A 20,542-nucleotide genomic window follows, 5' to 3' on the forward strand; every position below is an offset into this window, starting at 1 on the left:
AGTCATAGAGATGTACAGCATGGAAACAGACCCTTCGGTCCAACCCATCCATGCGACCAGATATCCCAACCCAATCTAGTCCCACCTGCCAGCACCCGGCCCATATCCCTCCAAACCCTTCCTATTCATATACCCATCCAAATGCCTCTTAAATGTTGCAATTGTACCAGCCTCCTCCACATCCTCTGGCAGCACATTCCATACACGTACCACCCTCTGAGTGAAAAAGTTGCCCCTTAGGTCTCTTTTATATCTTTCCCTTCTCACCCTAAAGCTATGCCCTCTGGACTTCCTGACCCCAGGGAAAAGACTTTGTCTATTTATCCTATCCATGCCCCTCATAATTTTGTAGACCTCTATAAGATCACTCCTCAGCCTCCAATGCTCCAGGGAAAACAGCCCCAGCCTATTCAGCCTCTCCTTGTAGCTCAGATCCTTCAACCCAGGCAACATCCTTGTAAATCTTTTCTGAACCCTTTCAAGTTTCACAACATCTTTCCAATAGGAAGGAGACCAGAATTGCATGCAATATTCCAACTGTGGCCTATGAACCTGCACTCCAAGGTCTCTTTGTTCAGCAACACTCCCTAGGACCTTACCCTTAAGTGTATAAGTCCTGCTAAGATTTGCTTTCCCAAAATGCAGCATCTCGTATTTATCTGAATTAAACTCCATCTGCCACTTCTCAGCCCATTGGTCCATCTGGTCCAGATCCTGTTGTAATCTGAGGTTGTCCACTTCGCTGTCCACTCTGAGGGAATTGACGCCATCCACCCTCTCAAACTCAGCTCCGTTGATATAGATAGGGTGTGTTCTCCTCCTTTCTGGGGAAACTCAACGATCAGTTCTTTAGTTCTGCTGATATTTTGGTGTCATTTGAAAATTTACTAACTGTACTTCTTATCTTGCAACCAAATCATTTATGTAAATGACAAAACGTAGAGGGCCCAGCACCGATCCTTGTGGCACTCCACTGGTCACAGGACTCCAGTCTGAAAAACAACCCTCCTCCACCACCCTCCATCTTCTGCCTTTGAGCCAGTTCTGTATCCAAATGGCTAGTTCTCCCTGTATTCCATGAGATCTAACCTTGCTAATCAGTCTCCCATTGGGAACCTTGTCGAACGCCTTACTGAAGTCCATATAGATCACATCTACTGCTCTGCCCTCATCAATCTTCTTTGTTACTTCTTCAAAAAACTCAATCAAGTTTGTGAGACATGATTTCCTGCGCACAAAGTCATGTTGACTATCCCAAATCAATGCTTGCCTTTCCAAATATATATACATCCTGTCCCTCAGGATTCCCTCCAACAACTTGCCCAGCACCGAGGTCAGGCTCACGGTCTATAGTTCCCTGGCTTGTCTTTATCGCCCTTCTTAAACAGTGGCACCACGTTTGCCAACCTCCTGTCTTCCGGCACCTCACCTGTGACTATCGATGATATAAATATCTCAGCAAGAGGCCCAGCAATCACTTCTCTAGCTTCCCACAGAGTTCTCGGGTACACCTGATCAGGTCCTGGGGATTTATCCACCTTTAACCGTTTCAAGACATCCAGCACTTCCTCCTCTGTAATCTGGACATTTTGCGAGATGTCACCCTCTATTTCTCTACAGTCTATATCTTCCATATCCTTTTCCACAGTAAATACGTCAATGGTTTTGTCATACTTTTTAATTAGACACTGGGATGAGAATCACTATTTATCAGACAGTGACCCATGGCTAAGAAAGCATGGTTTACAGCCAATAACAGTGTAATCTCAGAAGACATGGCACTTAAAATTAATGGGATGTTACAATCAGCTCTCCAATGCAGGGCATGTTAAAAAGCAGAAAACCTAAATGTATTGCACAATCAAGAACTCTCACTTGAGTACAAATGAACATTTTGACATCAATCCTCTTCAAATATTAGTCGGGATTAATGTATATAAAGCTAAGGAAAAACTGGTTCGGGAAAGGCAGCTAAAGAACATTGGTAGAAGCATTCATAGGGCTCTCAGACTCATAGTGGAACCTAAACAGAAGCAACCCTTTCATTGGCTATGTTAGCATCAGAAATATGTCTCACATTGTCATTGAAATGGGAACTGAGAATCACACAGGATTGGCACAAATGATTTCAAATGTGTTTCAACTCTGCTTTTTCTCCACAGATGTTCCCAGACATGCCTGAGCTTTGTCAGCAATTTCTGCTTTTGTTTGTTTCAGATCCCTCTGTAGTTCTTTGCTTCAGTTTACAGTCCAATGTTAAGTCACTCACAACATCCTCTTTCCCCCTTATGGGGCCTTTCAAGCAAGTGGGACTAGCTGAGTTGCTCTTGTGGAGAGTCAGTATGCACATAGAGGGCCCTATAGCCTCAACTGCACCTGAAGCATTCGGTTATGGCCATACTTAAATTGCCTTTGAAAAAGGCTCTCCAGGGCGATTAGGGATCACAATCCACAGCCCATAAAAGATTGTTAAAAATTAAGAGTTACATGCATAAGGACCACCTGACTCATTGCCTCAGCACTCAAAAGCTGCCATTTACTCATTGTTACTTCAACCGCTGCTGCAGTCAAAAGTGTTTTTTTTTAATTGTTATTAATTTTAACTTTATGTTAAGAAATTGACTCTCACTGCAACTTGGATTATGTCCCACATGGTCACAAACCCGGTACTGAGAATTGTTCTGTGAGCTTCTGGGTCTGTGCAAATGTTTTTTGCGTGAAAAGCTCAAGTTCAAGATTGCAGTCAGAATTTGCCTGTCCTTCAGGATACTGCTTGGGGCCAGTTTACTGTGCAGTGGGACTGCTCACAAATAACAACAACCAGATCATTTGCTGCAGCACAAATGCTTTTTTAAAACACATATCACAACATTGTCAGCAATGTCAGCCACTTTTCCCTAAGCAGCTTTAATTGTACAGTGTTTCCCCGAAAGTTCGTGCTTCCAAATAGACCTGTTGGACTTTAACCTGGTGTTGTGTGATTTTTAATTTTTTTTCCAAAACAGACCAGAGCTTGCCTTAAGAAAGGCTTCAAAAAAATGTAGATAAAATGTAAGCAAATGCAAATTTAGGGTGGCTCAGTGGTTAGCACTGCTGCTTCCCAGCGCCAGGGACACAGGTTCGATTCCAGCCTCGGGCAACAGTCTGTGTGGAGTTTGCACATTCTCCCCATGTCTGCATGGGTTTCCTCCGGGTGCTCCGGTTTCCTCCCACAGTCCAAAGATGTGCAGGTCAGTTGAAGTGGCTATGCTAAATTGCCCATAATCTTAGGTACATTAGTCAGGGGTAAATGTAGAGGAATGTAAATGTAGGTGGGTTACTCTTCTGAGGGTTGGTGTGGACTTGTTTGGCCGAAGGGCCTGTTTCCACACTGTAGGGATTCTGGATTAGTGGGTACTGGAAAAGCACAGCAGTTCAGGCAGCATCCGAGGAGCAATAAAATCGACATTTCGGGCAAAAGCCCTTCCTCAGTATTCCTGATGAAGGGCTTTTGCCCGAAATGTTGATTTTACTGCTCCTCGGATGCTGCCTGAACTGCTGTGCTTTCCCAGCACCCACTAATCCAGACTCTGGTTTCCAGCATCTGCAGTCATTGTTTTTATCTCCATACTGTAGGGAATCTAATCTAAACTGCCCATAGTGTCCAGGGAGGTGTGAGTTGGGTGCATTAGTCAGGGGGAAAATGTAGAGTGGTGGGGGACTGGGTCTGAGTGGATTGCTGTTCAGAGGGTCGGTGTGGGGATTCTATTCTATGAAATCACATAAATGCACCTATTTGTCATCGCTTTTGTCGATCAGTTGCAATGTTTTTTTTGTGAGGTTAGCAGCAGTTTTAATTGCTAACACTTTGCACCCATTGCAAGTAAGAATTTGCAACCTTCTGGTTTGGATGTTTAAAGCACGGGGGTGGGGGAGCGTCTTGCATTTATTTTTATACGCGCTGCGGAAGTCCTCGGCTGTGCGATCTTGCTGGGGGTGGGTGGGGATTCAGTACCAGAAGTTGTCAGAGGCAGCGACGGAAGGAGAGGGCGAAGCTCAGGGGAGAGAGAGCATGCAGACAGAGCCGGCGAGCTGACCCTCTCCCCTCCCACAGTCTCTGTGCATGTTGCGAGTTGGTCTCCAGCGACTGTCCCGCAGGGCGCTGCCGCACCGCATTAACCTTGCCCCTGCCCCGCTGCTGTGTCCCCGCACCAGCATGTCCCTCAGTCCGGCCGGGGAGCAGCGGAGCTCCCCCGATAACAAGGAGAAGCCGACCCTGAGACACCTAAAGACCAGGGAGAAGAGGAAGCATGGAGCGACCCACGGACCCTCCACTGTCTACCTGCAGGTTGTAGGTTCTGGGAGCAGGGAGGCTGCTGCTGCTGTCTATGTCTTCTCTGAATACAACAGGTAAGTAAGGGCAGTACTTATTGCATTTCTTTTTTTTTTAAGGAAAGTCATTCTGGTGACTGGCATACTCCACTCCAACAGTTTTCCCATTTGTGACTCGCTGTGAAAGCTCTTCTATAGCCACTTCAAAAACAGTTTCATCAAAGTCAAAGACTCAAGGGTGCCAGCCCTTTATAGGGGCACGCCAGGAACCAAACAAATAAAATTTGAATTAAAATACTACATTGATTGATAATGCACGCCTTGTGGTTCCCAGCAGCTGTAGAAGGCCTAGAGTGTGGCAGTGGACTCTGTCCCCCTCTTTGAAGAATACCTGGGGCATGGACATTACCATGGAAGAGAGCCAGGCAATTGGACTAAATGACCACCTCAACTACCCAACGGTGTATGTCCACCATAGTCAGGCTGGCTCCCTATGAGATGTATACAGTTGTTGTTCTCTTTCAGTAAGATTCTGTGAATGCTATATCTGAGCTAGGAAACATTGGAGATAGCCAAGTAGCATCTATAGTGAATCAGCATGGAAACAGGCCCTTCGGCCTAACCTGCCCAGGCCGTCCAGTTTTCACAATTAAACAAGTTGCATTTGCCTGTGTATGTCAGAAAATAAGGGATCACAGCCTGGCGACTGTTAGATGATTGAATGATCGAATTAAGAGAATAGCAACAAATTCTGCTGATGTGCAATTATCCTTTAATCAGCAGGATTAAGTAACAGGCTGTTTACTCATTTGATATATTTGTGGGATCTTGTCATGCTTTAATATTTACCTCAGTTGCCAGCAAGTGACCTGATTGTATTTCAAAAGTAGCCCAGTGGTCATAAATGACTTTGGTATGTGAGGAGGCAGTATATAATTAGCCAACACCAATCGATGTCTGTACAGATTGGCAGGGCTCAAAAGCATTGTCAATCTTTAGCAGACCAAGCTCCAGCAATCCTATGACCAGTATCAGAAGAAAGCTCATCTAGCCTGTTCATGCTGGGACAGTTTCATTGCTTCCGATGACATCTGTGTCTTTATTGTTGACATATATTTCTTTTTTAATATTACAACAGTACTAAACAATGTAGAAAAGTGCTGGAATTACCCAGCACATCAAGTAGCACCGTGTGTGTCAATCACATTGAGTGTTCTGATTTAAGGTCACTAGCCAGAACTATTTAATATGAGTATTTGAAAGGGTTAATGGCTGAAACAGTTAGGAACACCTCTCAAAGTGATGATCTAAGAGAGCACATGAGCGAGACGCGTCATGGTTTCAACAAAGTTAATTATGCCTCTGGAAAGTTGTGTACAGAGTCAGAGTCTTGCAGCATGGAAACAGGCCCTTTGCCCCAACTTCTCTCTGCTGCCCGGTTTTCACAATTGATCTAGTCCCATTTGCCCGTGTTTGGTCCACGTCCCTCCATACTTAACCCATCTGTGTACCTATCCAAGTTTTTCTTGAGTGACAAAATTGTACTTGTCTCCACCTTTGGCAGCCTGTTCCAGACACTCACCACCCTCTGTATGAAAAACGTTTCCCCTGTGGACCCTTTTCTAGCTCTCCTCTCTCATCATAAACCTATGCCCTCTAGTTTTAGACACTTCTACCATAGAGGGATCAACTGTTGTGTATCTACCTTTATCTGTACCTCTTGTGATATTATAGACCTCCATTAGGTTAATCTTCAATCCCACACGCTCCAGGGAAAAAACGTTCTAGCCTATCCAACCTCTCTCTTTATAACTTGAACCTTCCAGTCCAGGTAGCATCCTAGTAAGTCTTTTCTGCACTCTTTCTAGCTTAATAATACCCTTTCTATAGTAGGGTGATTAGGACTGTATATAGTACACCAAATGTGGCCTCACCAATGTCTTGTACAGCTGCAACAACAAGACGTCCCAACCCCTATACACAATGCTCTGACCGATGAAAGCAAGCATGTCAAAAGCTGCCTTCACCACTGTCTCCCTGTGATTCCACTTTCGAGGAGCAATCAACCCTTACCTCTAGATCGCTTTGTTCTATCACACTCCCCAGGGCCCTCTCAATGACAAAGTCCTGCCTTGGTTTGACCCGTCAAAATGCAACACATTGTGTTTATCTAAATTAAACTGCATTAGCCATTCTTCCGACCTCTGGCCTAGTTGATCAAGATCTCGCTGCATTCCCAGAGAACCACCTTCACCATCCACTCTACCATCAATCATGGTGTCACCTGCCAACTTACTAACCGTATCCCCTAAATTCTCATCCGAATCGTTTATATAAATGACGAATAACAGTGAACCCGTCGGCAATCGCTGTGGCACACTGCTTATTCCAGGCCTCCAGACTGAAAAGCAACCCTCTCCTACCACCCTCTGTCTTCTGCCATCAAGCTAACTTTGGATCTAATTGGCTAGCTCTCCCTGGATCCTGTGAGATTTAACCTTACTCAAAAGCCTACTGTACAGTACCTTGTCAAAGGCATTGCTGAAGTCAATGTAGACAACTCTTAAGTGTACTGCACTGCCCTTCTCTACCACCTTGGTCACTCCTTCAAAACAAAACCTGATCAAATTTGAGAGAGACAATTTCCCACATACAAAGCCATGCTGACTATCCTAAATGAGTTCTTGCCTCTCCAAATGCCTTGAGATCCTGTCTCTCAGAATCCCCCTTTAACAACTTAACCACCACAAGCATTATGTTCGTCGGTCTATTGTTCCTAGGTATTTCTCTGCGGCCTTTGTTAAATAATGGCACATCATCCAATCTTTGGGCACTTCACCTGTGGCTGTTGATGATAGATATCTCTGCTAGGGGTCCTGTAGTTTTCTCCCTAGCCTCCCACAAAGGCCAGGGATATACTTCGTCAGGTCCCAGGGATTTATCCACCTTGATGCATTTTAAGATTTCCAGCACATGTAATGTGAACTGTCTTCAAGATATCACTGTTTATTTCCCCAAGTTCCCTAGCATCCGTGCCCTTCTCCACAATAAATACTGGTAAGAAATATTCATTTAGGATCACGCCAATTTCTTGTTGCTCAACATCTTTAAGATCAATAAAATCTTCTATAGGCCCTATGCACTCCCTCATTCCTCTTTTGCCTCCCATGTACTTGGAGAATCTCTTTGGATTCTCCTTTACCCTATCTGCCAAAGCCATCTCGTGTCCTCTTTTAGCCCTCCTGATTTCTCTCAAGTGTACCCTGATACCCTCTGAATTCCTCAAGGAATTCCTTTGATCCCAGCTGCCTATAGATGTCATTTTCTTGCTGCTTTTTTTTGACCAGGACCTTTTATAACTTTAGTCACACAGAGTTCTCTACTCCTGCTAGCCTCAATCTTCACTCTGACAGGAAATGCTGGGCCTGAACCCTCATTAACTCACTTTTGAAAGGCTCACACTTACCAGATATCCCTTTGTTTGCAAAACGCCTCCCCAAGCAACTTTTTGAAAATTCCTGAAAGGACATCAAAATTGGCATTGCCCCAATTTGGAGGTTTAACTTGTGGACCAGACCTACTCCTTTCTTTTACTGTTTTAAAATTAATGGAAGTATGGTCACTGGTCCCAAAGTGTTCCCCCAGTAACACTTCAGTCACTGCCCTGCCTCATTTCCAAAGGGGAGGTCAGCTGTTGCCTCTTTTTTTTTTAATAGGGCCATCTACGTACTGCATGAGAAATTCTTCTTGAATACACATAGCAAATTTCTCCTCGTCTAAGCCCGTAACACTATACAATCCCAGTTGATGTTAGGAAAGTTAAAATCCTCTACTATTGCAACCTGATTTTTTTTTTTTGCAGCTATCTGTGATTTCCTTACATATTTGCTCCTCAATCTCTTGCTGACTATTGACAGTATAATGCTACCAAAGTGGTTTCCCCCGTTTTATTTCCCAGTTCTACCCTTCTAGACTCAGTGAATGAACCCTTTTCCCAAATTGGGAACAAAAGCACTTTCTCCTTTCATGCTCAAAGGCAGGTGAGTTTCAGGCTGCATGAAATTGAGCAACTCCATCAGATGCTGATGTGACGCTTGGTTTCAGTTTCCCAACTGCAAATCTTCCTCTTTAATAATTCCAAAATCTCTAGTCTTATACCATTCGGTCCAACCACATCAATCATAATCCCAAACTAAATTAGTCCCACCTACCTGTGCTTGCTCCGTAAACCTCCAAACATTTTTATTCTTATACTTGCCTAATCATTTTAACTGTACTGACATCCACCAGTTCCTCTGAAAGTTCATTCCACACACGAACCACTCTGCGTTTTCAAAAAAAAAACCTTTGTGTCTTTTTTTAATCTTTCTCCTCTTACCTTAAGTATGCCCATAGTCTTGAATTCCCCCATTCTAGGGAAAAGACATCTGTCATTCACCTTCTCTATACCCATCATGATTTTATAAACCTTTATAAGATCATGCCTCAACCTCCTACACTGCAGTAAAACAATGTGTCCCAATCTTTCTGGCTTCTTCCCATAACTCAGACCCTACATTCTTGGCAACATCTTGGTAAATCCTATCTGACCCTTCTCCCGCTTTATAATATCCTTCCTATAACAGGGTGACCAGAACTGGGCACAGTACTCCAGAAGAGGTCTCACCAAAGTCCTGTACAATCTCAACATAACGTCCAAACTCCTATACTCAACAGCCTGAGCAATGAAGGCATGCATGCCAAATGCCTCTTGACCCCACCCCCATCTGTATGTGATGCAAAGAATTATTTACCTGAATCCCTCGGTCTCTTTGTTCTATGATACTTTTAATTGTATACGTCCTGCCCTTGTTTGTTTGACCAAAATGCAATATCTTGCATTTATCCAATTAAACTCTATTGGCCACACTTCAGCTCACTGACCCAGTTGATCAAGATCTCCTTGTAACCTTGGATAGCCTTCTTCACTGTCCACTATGTCACTAATCTTGGTGTCATCCGCAAACTGACCAGTCATGCCTTTAATATTCTCATCTATATCATTTGTGTAAATGACAAACACAGGTGGACCCAACACTGATTCCTGTGGTACACTGCTAGTCACAGGCCTCCAGTCCAAACACAGCCCTCCACAATCACTGTCTCCTGCTGTTAAGCCAATGTTGTATCCAGTTGGCAAGCTCACGCTGAATCGCGATTGAACTGATTTCCTGTGCACAAAATCATGTTGACTGTCTCTAGTTATTCCTTGCCTCTCTGAATCATAGTTATCCTATCTTTCAGAATCACTTCCAACAACTTACCTGCAACTGAAGTTAAAGAGAGGGAACAGAACTGGGTAGTTTTTTTTCTGAGTCAGGCTGACTCCATAGATCTTTCACACCATTGTCCTGTGTTTTGGTTCTTCACCCCCATTGGTTAAGGATGTGAGGACTGAGTCTGCCCCTACGTTCCAGGCCTGGCTGGTTTCAATGTGAAATTGGCAACTCCAACCCCTTCTCTCTAACTTTTGTGGAGATGGACCAGTTTCTCAACCACACTTGGTTTGTGGCTCCTCAGAAGAGTCATGAACTACAGTCTGGATTCAGGAAACTTTAAACATTTTATGTAAAAAAAGGTTTTAACAATGAATCCTATGCTATCTTTGTGTACACACAATCAGTACAAACAGAACCAGTGAATTGCAGGATGGAGGAAAGTTGGAAATGCTGATTAGGGAACAAAAATATCCATTTAGATATTGGTTCTGAATAAACAAATGCTGCAATACAACCCTACGATGCACTTTGGCTATTGGTCACTGACTCAATTTTAAAATTTTCATCCTTACTTATTTTATAATCCTCCTTCAAGCCTTGCCCTTTATCCACCTCTGTCATCCCTTCTGGACTTACAAGTCTGAACTATCTATATATTCCTGCAGACCTGCAAATTTGGTCTATTCCCAATTGCTCCCTGGAGCAATAGTACCTGTGCTTTCAGGTGTCTCGGCACTAAATCTAGAATTCTCTCTAAAACATTAAACCATTTACCCTTTAAGATTCTTCTTTCACAAAAGTTGTCTCCTTTAGCCAAGTTTTATTAATCAGTCTGTCCTAAAGTCTTTTAGTTCATTGTCAGTTCTTTTTTCTGATTCTGCTCCTGTGAAACACCAGTTTACAATTGTACTCTGTTCGAGATGGTGTTTAATTCCGAAAGAGTTCTGTTTGCATAAACGGGTTGGCTTCCAAATTGGCTACCTTTTTGCAGTGCTTTCACTTAAGATGTTGACATTTGTAGTTTGGTTAGAGATTCTGGTCCCCTGCATTACCAGAGCATCTGTATGATGCTCTGTGTAGTTATGTTGTGCATATTGGACTTTTAAACCTCCTTTGTTTTGGAATAATATTAACTACTGTAAAACTTGGTGAGGTAGGCTTCTTCCAGCTAAGTGATTCTTGAGAAATTTGGTCTTGGATTATCATGTACACGAGGTGTGTGTGCGGGAAGAAGGCTGTGCCTCTTGGTTACAGACAAAATGGCTACATTATCATATGTACCTGGTTGAAGTGCTCTAATCTCAAGTGCCACACACTATTGCAAAAGCCGCCCATGCTGCAAGGATCTCTGATGAAGAGCTTATGCCTGAAACGTTGATTCTCCAGCTCCTCAGATGCTGCCTGACCAGCTGTGCTTTTCCAGCACCACACTCTCGACTCTGATCTCCAGCATCTGCAGTCCTCACTTTCTCCTCATTGTGATTTATGATTGAAACCCTCTAACCCTTTTTCCTCACTTAATTATGATTCTGTGAGAGTCCAGTTTCCCTTTAAATACATCAACTCCCATTTCAAATGCACTTTAGAATTCATGTGCCACACATCAAATGTAGAGCCTGGGTGAAGTGGGTTGGTTGGGAGGCTGTGGCTGGGAAAATTAAGACCACAAGACATAGGAGCAGACGTTAGGCCATTCATCCCATCCAGTCTGTTCTGCATTTAATCATGGCTGATAGGTGTTTGATTGTCAAGGGGATCAAAGGTTACAGGGAGAAAGCAGGACAAGGGGTTTAAAAACCTATCTATCTCTGTCTTAAATATACTCCACTACCCTCTGTAGCAATGAATTCCACAGATTTGCCACTCTCTGGCTGAAGACGTTTCTCCTTATCTCTGTTCTAAAATATCTCTCCTTTAGTCTAAGGCTGTGCCCTCAGATCCTAGTCTCTCCTGCCATTGGAAACATCTTCCCAATTTCCTCTCTGTCCAGGGCCATTCGGTATTCTGTAAATTTTAATTAGATCCTCCCTCATCCTTCTAAACTCCATTGAGTATAGACCCAGAGTCTTCAAACATTCCTCAGACGTTAAGCCTTTCGTTCCTGGGATCATTCTCCTGGATGATGTCCTCTCCAGGGCCAGTACATCCTTGCTGAGGTCTGGGCCCAAAATTGCGCACAACATTCTCAATGTGGTCTGACCAGAGCCTTTTAAAGTCTCAGAAGTACATCCCTGCTTTTATATTCAAGTCCTCTCAAAATAAATGCCAACATTGTATTTGCATTCCTAACTACAGATTGAACCTGCAAGTTTACAGCAAGGGGAACCTGGACTAGGATTCCCAAATCCCTTTGTACTTGAGATTTCTGAATTTTCTCCCAATTTCCAAAATAATCCCTGCCTCTATTCTTCTTACCAAAGTGCATGACCTCGCACTTTCCCATATTGTATTTTATCTGTCACTTCTTTGCCCACTCTCCTAACCGGTCTAAATCTTCTACGGACTCCTGTCCTCCTCAATGCTACCTGTTCTTTACCTATCTTTAGTATCATGTGCAAACTTAGCCAGAATGCCCTCAGTTCCTTCATCCAGATCATTAATGTATAAAATGAAAGGTTGTGGTCCCAACACTGACCCTTACAGGATACCACTAGTCACCAGCTGCCATCTTGAATCTGGCCCTTTTATCCTAACTCTCTGCCTTCTGCCAGACTGCCAGGCTTCTATCCATGCTAGTTTGTTGCCTGTAACACTAGGGGCCCTTATCTTACTTAGCCGCCTCCTGTGCGATACCTTATCGAAGGCTTTCTGAAAGCCCAGATAGATAACATTCATTGGCTCACCTTGGTCTAATCTGCTTGTTACCACCTCAAAAAAACATTCCAGCAGATTTGTCAGGCATGATCTTTCCTTGGTGAAACCATTCTGACTTTGGCCCATTTTACCATGCATTTCCAAGATTCAGAAATCTCATCTTTCACAATGGACTCAAATCTTACCGACAACCAAGGTCAGACTAATCAGCCTATAATTTCCCATTTCTTTCTTTCCTTCCTTCCTTCTTAAACTGGGGGCGGGGGGTTTCATCAGCGATTTACTGGATCCTCCCTGACTCCAGTGAAACCCGAAAGATCATCACTAAAGCCTCCACTATCTCTTCAGAACTCAGGAGTGTAGTCCATCTGATCCAGGTGATGTATTCGCCTTCAGATCTTCCATAATTCCTACAGTCCCATTCAAGATTCATCCTTCAGTCAACATAACAGCTACATTTTCCTTACATGTGAAACAATAAGTGGACAATGAGCCAAATTGGTATTTGGCTGTTATGGAAGGTGCAATATAAATGCAAATTTATTCTTGGTAAACTCCCATTACTAATGTAAAGTTGGGGGCAGACCAGCAGAAGAGAGGTGGGAAGGATATTTAAAAAGCCATGCAGAAGACTATAGGGAGAGTAGTCTTTTTAAGTATGACTGATTTGAGGAGTAGCACACACTGGATTTAACCTGCACTCTGAAATGAGGAAGGAAGGGTGAAAGTCTATGTTTGTTGCCAGTTATGTATTTCAGAGAGGGGCTATTTGGCCCAATAGGCTATCTATTTCAATTCATCCTTGAAAAGATCTTTCTGCCCTCAATCTTCAAGAGCCACATCTATTCTATTCTTATCTTTTTAACATAATAACTCAGTCCTTTTAAAATATTCACCTGTTTTCTTTTAGGGTGTAGGTTTGCTCGCTGAGCTGTAGGTTTGATATCCAGATGTTTCATTACCCGGCTAGGTAACATCATCAGTGGCAACCTCCAAGTGAAGCGAAGCTGTTGTCTCCTGCTTTCTATTGATATCTTTCTCCTGGATGGTGTTCCTGGGGTTTGTGTTGATGTCATTTCCTGTTCATATCTATCAACTCGTCAGAAAGACGAACAGGAAATGACATCACCACAAACCCCAGGAACCCATCCAGGATAAACATATAAATGGAAAGCAGGAGACAACAGCTTCGCTTCACTTGGAGGTCGCCACTGATGATGTTACCTAGCCGGGTAATGAAACGTCTGGATATCAAACCTACAGCTCAGCGAGCAAACCTACACCCTAAACCTCAACCTGAGCTACAAACCTTGCAAAAACCTGTTTTCTACTTCAGCTTAATTGCAGAATGTGAGACTGAGACCTATTTTCCACTGTAATGGTGTTTGAAATGAAAATAATCACTTTATTGTAACATTGGATGTTTGTTTCTGTTGTCAGGAATGAGCAGATTGAATTAAAAGCGAGTTTGGCCCAGATCGACCATTCACTGTTTATGTATTCCAGGTATCTCTTTAACTGTGGAGAGGGGACTCAGCGGCTGATGCAGGAACACAAGTAAGGATATCTCTGTCTCTGTTTCTGCGCCAGAAACAATCATTTTGGGGATGTGTGCGCTTTTCATAAAATATTTTCAATCTCATTTGCAGGCTAAAGATTTCTCGTCTTGACAATATTTTTGTGACAAGGATGAGTTGGTCCAATGTCGGAGGACTGTCTGGTAGGAAAATGGGAGTGAATGTAGAATTCAAGCCAATATTGTTTGTTTAGAAAGGGAAAGGTTTAATGTGTAATTGAGATGGGAATCTAACAACTGTGAAATCTTTCCTGAATTCTTGTACTGAAAAACTGAAATGTTTACATGGAATGATCTGAAATGCAAGGTCACATCGGATAAATCATGGCATTGCATCAGGATTAAATGTGAAGTTCTTGTGTCTGCATGAGGGACTTGGCAGGTAGAGAACGGGTGAAGGGTCTGTTGTGTTTAAGGCCTGTGGGATGATTTCTATTTTATTTTCAGGTAGCCCTAGTTACCTTGAGTAGGCAAGATGTTCTGTTTGGACGAGTCAGGGATTGGGGAACAAAATTTTAAAGACAGGACCTCAAGGGTTATAATCTCTAATAGTAAATGGTTGAGAGACATCAGTCATGATTGAATGATGGAGCAGACTCAATGGTGCGAATGGCCTAACTTTGCTCCCATTACTATATGGTCTTTAGGAGCTCTTTACAAGTGAGTAGTTAGATTGGGCTATTTCAGAGGAGTTCAGAGTATTTTGATGTTGCTTTTCAGATTAGGGTTCTGTTAAGGCTAGGAAAAGATGACCATTCCTTTCCCAAATCTGTCAGAAAGACTAACTCAGTCCTGAAACACTTGTTCTTCAGGCATGATTCTAACGTTGAAGGACACGGGCGTTTCCAAGTGTGTATTCTCCGGACCGCCGCAGTTTGTAAGTACAGCGAGATTGTTGTGCCTTAACCATGTTGTGGGCCATGGAGTGTTTAATGTACAATCAAACATTTTTCACTTTATTGCAGTTGTACAGAAAAGGAAAATAGTTTGCTGAAAGTTTCTACTGTTCCTCTAACGTGTCGTGAACCGCTCATCCACCTGAGCGCACTGAGATATAGTTAATAATCCAACCGTACGACATACCTTCAAGTGTTGTTCAATTTTGCCTTCTGTTAACATCCACCCCAGCCTTACTGGTCACTTCTAGTTGCTTCTGTTTCTGAATGCCTGCCGTTCATTATTATCTTGCAACCTGTTTTAACAGGTTTCACCGTACATATCCCGAGACCTTCACTTCCTTGTGTGTCCACATGGCCTCTACTTGACTTTTATGCGACCTTTTGGTGAAATTATCTAAAAGCAGGTTTCAGATTTAAACTGGTGTGATAACCTTACTTATCTCCTTCATTGATCCCTAGTTGTTCTGCTGTCTCCAATTGGTGTATCTAATGTCGAATCAATCCAAATGTCTTCCAGCTCCATGTCAGTTAGATCCAAGCCATGTTCCAGCCTGCCAGAACCGTCGGAAAACATTTAGATGTCTCTGATTTCTTCCTTCTTCTGTCTGACCATTGACTATAGTGTAGATCTGAGCACATGTTTTAACTCGTTCTCAATGTTAAATGGCTGCATTGTGCTCTTTGACCCATCATTCCTTATTCCAAAGGAACCGATTCCTGGCTCATCCATTGTGACAATTCTGTTTGCTGCTCTGGTCACATTTTGTGATCTCTGCATTTGAATGAAGGGCAATCTCGAGCTATCTTTTGAGACTTCAGGAGGATGAAGCATTGACTTAAAAAGAGGACAGCTCTTCTCATCTGAAAAGATACATGAGATCTAATGGGATGTTGAAACTTGTGTTGGATATATTGATTGATAATTATTTGGGTGTGAATTAGCTGTATAAATCAGGAATTTGTCCTAAGGGGATATAAGTTCTATGGAGTGTGGTTGACTGAAATAATGCTGTCCATCTTTTTCAAAAACTATAGTCTTTTAGCATTGGAAACAATGCTGGAAATCTCAGCAGGTCAGGCAGCAGCTGTGGAGAGAGAGCAAGCTAACCTTTTTGAGTCTAGCTGACTTACCGTTTTAAATGTTAGATTGTATGATAATGTATAAAGTCTTAGGATGCAATTAAGCACTTTTGAAATGTGGTCATTCTTGTATACAGCTAGTAATTTGGCTCAACTAAGTCCCCTCAAACAGCAGTGTGGTAATGAGTAAATAATGTCAGCACTTTTTTGAGATTCTTTTTGAGTGGGGTGTATTTGCCTGAATTGGGGGAGCTTCCTGTCTTTTGTTTTTGAAAAATAATGCCAAGGGAGCTTTTATACCCACCTGAGGAGGACAGGGTCTCTGGTTCACAACTCGTCTGAGCAATGATTCTGAGGGGACATGTCGTCTACTGGTTGAAACTAGAACTAGTGAGCATCTTCCCAAAATATGAGATATCCCATTTGAAGTGGAGGTAAGGAATTCCCTTAGTGTGTGGTTAATCTTTGGAATTCATTAACTACCTTGCAGCAGTGAAAGCTGCATCATTGCATGTATTCAAGGCTGGTCAGACAGATTTTTGACCTATGAGGGAATTGATGAGAGTGTATCTGTTTGGAGGGGGAGGGGAAGTGGGTAGAGAATGAGTGTTTGCATTAAATGGCAGGGCATACTCCAGTGGCTAAATAGCGTACTCTTTAAGATAGCAGTCCAAACTGTGCGAAGTTCCCTCAATACACTGGAATATCAGTCTAACTATTGTTCTCGGGTACACAAAGCCATGGCCTTCTGCCTGTGTCTACTGAGCCATAGCTAATGACAATCGGGGCGCTTATGTGTTAGGAAAACGAGTTTCCTGTTTTACCACCATGATGTGGAGGTCCTAGTGTTGGACTGGGATGGACAAGATCAGAAGTCACACGGCACCAAGTTATCGTCCAACAGGTTTTATTTAAATCAAAAGCTTTTGGAGCACTGGCGAAGTGAAGAGATGCACATGCGCAAAGAATTTCTAGGCAGAGATCAAAAAAATTGTACAGATGTTGTGAATTGAGTGTTGGTAGTGAATAACAAGTCTCTGCAGGTGATCAAAAGTGTCAGACAGTGAGAGTAAAGTGTCAACAGCTGAATAGCAAGTGAAGGGACCACCTATGATCTAATCAATTGAGGCAGTGTGATAATTACGAAAAGTTTAAAAATAAAATGCTTCACCAGCAGTCTAATGTAGGAACCCCCTTTGCCTCATACATTATCCAACAGATACAAAACTGCCTGATTTTAAAAAACAAATGTCTACTAAATAGGAATCCATTTCTGTACCAGCAATTATAGAGGCCATGCTCTTATGATTTAACGAAGAATTGGACTATTACAAACCAAAAAGAAGTGCCATACTAATTTTACTCATAATGTAATCGGGCAGTCAAGGCCTGGCCAAATGTTCAGGATTTGTCCTTTGAGTTGTTGAACAGAGCTTTAATTTTGGTTTTAAATTGGTAAAATAAATTAACTGGTAGTCTAGTCATTAAAAAAAAATCAACTTGTGAGTTATCAGTTACATGAGCTATACTCAAAATTTATCAAGGTTTTTATGTTGCAAATTCCTTGAGCTGCTGAATTCATAGATCATGTATTAATCAACTAACACCAGTTTTTAAATTTGTGTTTTGACAGGATAAATTCTTGACTGCAATCAGGTCATTCTCTGGGCCATTACAAGGACTAGATTTAGGTAGGACCTGTGGAGTTATGATTATTGCCTGCTATGGTGTATGTGAATGAATCTTTTCAACTAACTCTTTTTAGTATGCTCTTTTCTTGCCAGCTGTTCGCCCATACACCCACTCAGAATACACTGATGAGACGATGACTGTGCATCAGGTGCCCATATTTGGTAAGTATCCAGTTCCACCTGTATCTGGCTTTTTGTTTGTGATGAAAGTAGATTTATTTCCTACTGGTCACTTCAGATCTGAATCACGTCGGCTGCTGTTTGAGGGGAAGAGGTTTGGAAGTCACTGGCTCCTGCCAGTATACAGCCAAATAGCACAAACAACAAGTCAACTCTGACCCTGTTTCCCTCTATCAGAAGTTGTGCTTTTAAAGGGATGAGGCTTGAGCAAACACAATTCCCTGACTAACAGCATGGGTTTGAGACAGGAGCCAAACCAGCAGATGTTAACTAAACAAAGTTGCAGAATAAGATGATGAAGCTCATGAAGAGCAGGACGAATTCGCCAGACTCGACTGACAGAACAGCGACAGCTAACCTTAGTATCGATACATATCCATTGCAGAGGCTAAGAAGGCAAAAAAGCAACAGGCAGTTTATATTCAGACCATGAATTAGTAAAAGTGCAGGTGAAAAAAACACAAGTCTTGCTTAAAGTCCAACCAATACAACAATCAACAAAGCCAACAACTTTTTTTTTTTAGATTAGATTACATTACAGTGTGGAAACAGGCCCTTCGGCCCAACAAGTCCACACCGACCCACCGAAGCGCAACCCTCATACCCCTACATTTACCCCTTACCTAACACTACGGGCAATTTAGCATGGCCAATTCACCTGACCTGCACATCTTTGGACTGTGGGAGGAAACCGGAGCACCTGGAGGAAACCCACGCAGACACTGGGAGAACGTGCAAACTCCACACAGTCAGTCGCCTGAGGTGGGAATTGAACCCTGGTCTCTGGCGCTGTGAGGCAGCAGTGCTAACCACTGGAACCCATTGGAATTCCAATGCCAACTTGGAATAATCTAACAGTTTTAAGTACAAGTGTGAGAAAGTTGCAACAAGCACAGGAAATGCTTTAGAAGGTCAGCAGGTCTGGTGGCATCTGTAGAGATTCGAGTTCTCTTACTCTGCAGACGTCTGCCAAATTGAAATGTTACCTCTGTTTCGCTCTCCACAGATGCTCATGGATCCACTGAGGTTCTCCAGCAACTTGGTTTGTTTCAAATATCCAGCATCCACGCTATTTTGCTTTTCTCAGTGTGCAGTGTGATCACAATTGCCTATGTTCAACAATGAGTCTCACTGCCCCCTGCCCATTGGGGAGCCTGCTTTACAACAGCTGGTCTGGAGAACTCTGGGGTTCTTGGCTTCATTCGCAATCCCGGGCCAAGTTCCTGATTGTTAAGTGTTTTGAATCTAAGATGACGTGCTGTACCATCATTCTGTCGTACTTTCAGTACTCTCCCGGATATTCCACTATCCAGAGAAACACTTCCAGGTGGCTCTGTGTGATGGCCAAACAGGACAATTCTCACAACAGTGTCATTTCACATGGTCCTTCCTCAGCCAAAACAAGCTGCTTTCAGTAGTTGGCCTGTTTCCCATGTACTTTAATGAATAGTTGAATGGTTGTGTCCAATTAACCCTCGATCTGGTTTGAATGTATCATTTTTATGCTCTCAGTACTGTTGGATGATCGACCATGATGATAATGAATGCTGGAACAGGCTCAAAGGGCTGAATTACTGCCTCCCTACATATGTGTCTCATCAAACTTAATGTGCTGTCAGATCGACAACTTTATTCCTTAAATTTATTACAGTTTAGCCTCCATACAATTTGTAGACCACTTTCCATTGATCAAAAAGAGAAAAATTAGTATGTAGCTGGGTTATAAAGGTCTCAATGTGTTCTGAGACACTTGGGGATGGATGGACGTTCATCATTGTAAAAGTATCTGGAACATGTGTAGATACTCTGCTTTTTCTATAATCACCTCAAATTATAGTTTGGTTTGTTGTTTCTTTTGGGGGCTAGTGTGTTGCAGGAGTATTGTGGATGCAGGACGAAAGTATCTTTTTGTTCACTTCACGCTGTAAAGTTGGGTTTGTTCTTTAACTGCAGCCAATTTGAACTCTGAGGGCAGAGGTACAGAGAGTCCGAATTTGTTACTTGGTAAAGCCAGCACTGACCAGACCCGTTCGCCAAAATCCACAGAGCGACTCCTGGAGGATGGTGAGGCTTGTTTTTCAGAAAACCAGAATAAAAAAACAGGTAAAAGTCACCATGGAATCTATTAATGCAAATCACCTGCCCATGCTTACGTTGGATTTTATTTTCTGTGTTGTTCAAGTAGTAGTTAAAGTGATTGTGAGCTGAAATCTTTATGCAGAGCAGTGTTGAGAGAAATTCATTGCCTTAAATATTTTATCTTTTTTAATAAAAATAATTTGGTTGGTTGGTCATGTAAAGTTTGAGTTGCTGGTGCCAGCCATTTTCTCATGCATTTCTCAGGACATTGCCTTAACAAATCAGAGTCCTCCTGCTTTTATATAAAGCTAAACAAATCTTGGCAGTGAACAACTGAGCACACCTTTTTCTAGATTAGATTCGATTCCCTACAGTATAGAAACAGGCACTTCGGCCCACACCGACCCGCTGAAGATAAATCCACCCAGACCCATTCCCTTACCCTGAATAACGCACTTAGCATCATGGGCAGTTTAGCATGGCCAGTTCACTTGACCTGCACATCTTTGGACTGGGGGAGGAAACCAGAGCACCCGAAGGGTACCCACACAGACACGGGGAGAATCTGCAAACTCCACACAGACAATCGCCCGAGGTGAGAATCGAACCCGGGTCCTTGGTGCTGTGAGGCAGCAGCGCTAACCATTGAGCCAC

General features: G+C 42.8%; 1 protein-coding gene across 1 annotated transcript in view; it reads left to right on the forward strand.

Moving 5' to 3' along the window:
* The first annotated feature begins 3,936 nt into the window (after positions 1-3,936).
* Positions 3,937-20,542, forward strand: part of elac2 (elaC ribonuclease Z 2) — a 52,109-nt gene continuing 35,503 nt past the window's right edge. Inside the window, exons 1-7 of the mRNA XM_043714475.1 lie at positions 3,937-4,389; positions 13,890-13,940; positions 14,033-14,103; positions 14,772-14,836; positions 17,572-17,629; positions 17,723-17,791; positions 19,763-19,912. Of these exons, the coding sequence (XP_043570410.1) occupies positions 4,103-4,389; positions 13,890-13,940; positions 14,033-14,103; positions 14,772-14,836; positions 17,572-17,629; positions 17,723-17,791; positions 19,763-19,912 (751 nt within the window). The 5' untranslated portion in view covers positions 3,937-4,102. The remainder of the gene's footprint in view (positions 4,390-13,889; positions 13,941-14,032; positions 14,104-14,771; positions 14,837-17,571; positions 17,630-17,722; positions 17,792-19,762; positions 19,913-20,542) is intronic.

This window comes from Chiloscyllium plagiosum, chromosome 24, assembly GCF_004010195.1.
Source record: "Chiloscyllium plagiosum isolate BGI_BamShark_2017 chromosome 24, ASM401019v2, whole genome shotgun sequence".
Classification (NCBI taxonomy): Eukaryota; Metazoa; Chordata; class Chondrichthyes; order Orectolobiformes; family Hemiscylliidae; genus Chiloscyllium; species Chiloscyllium plagiosum.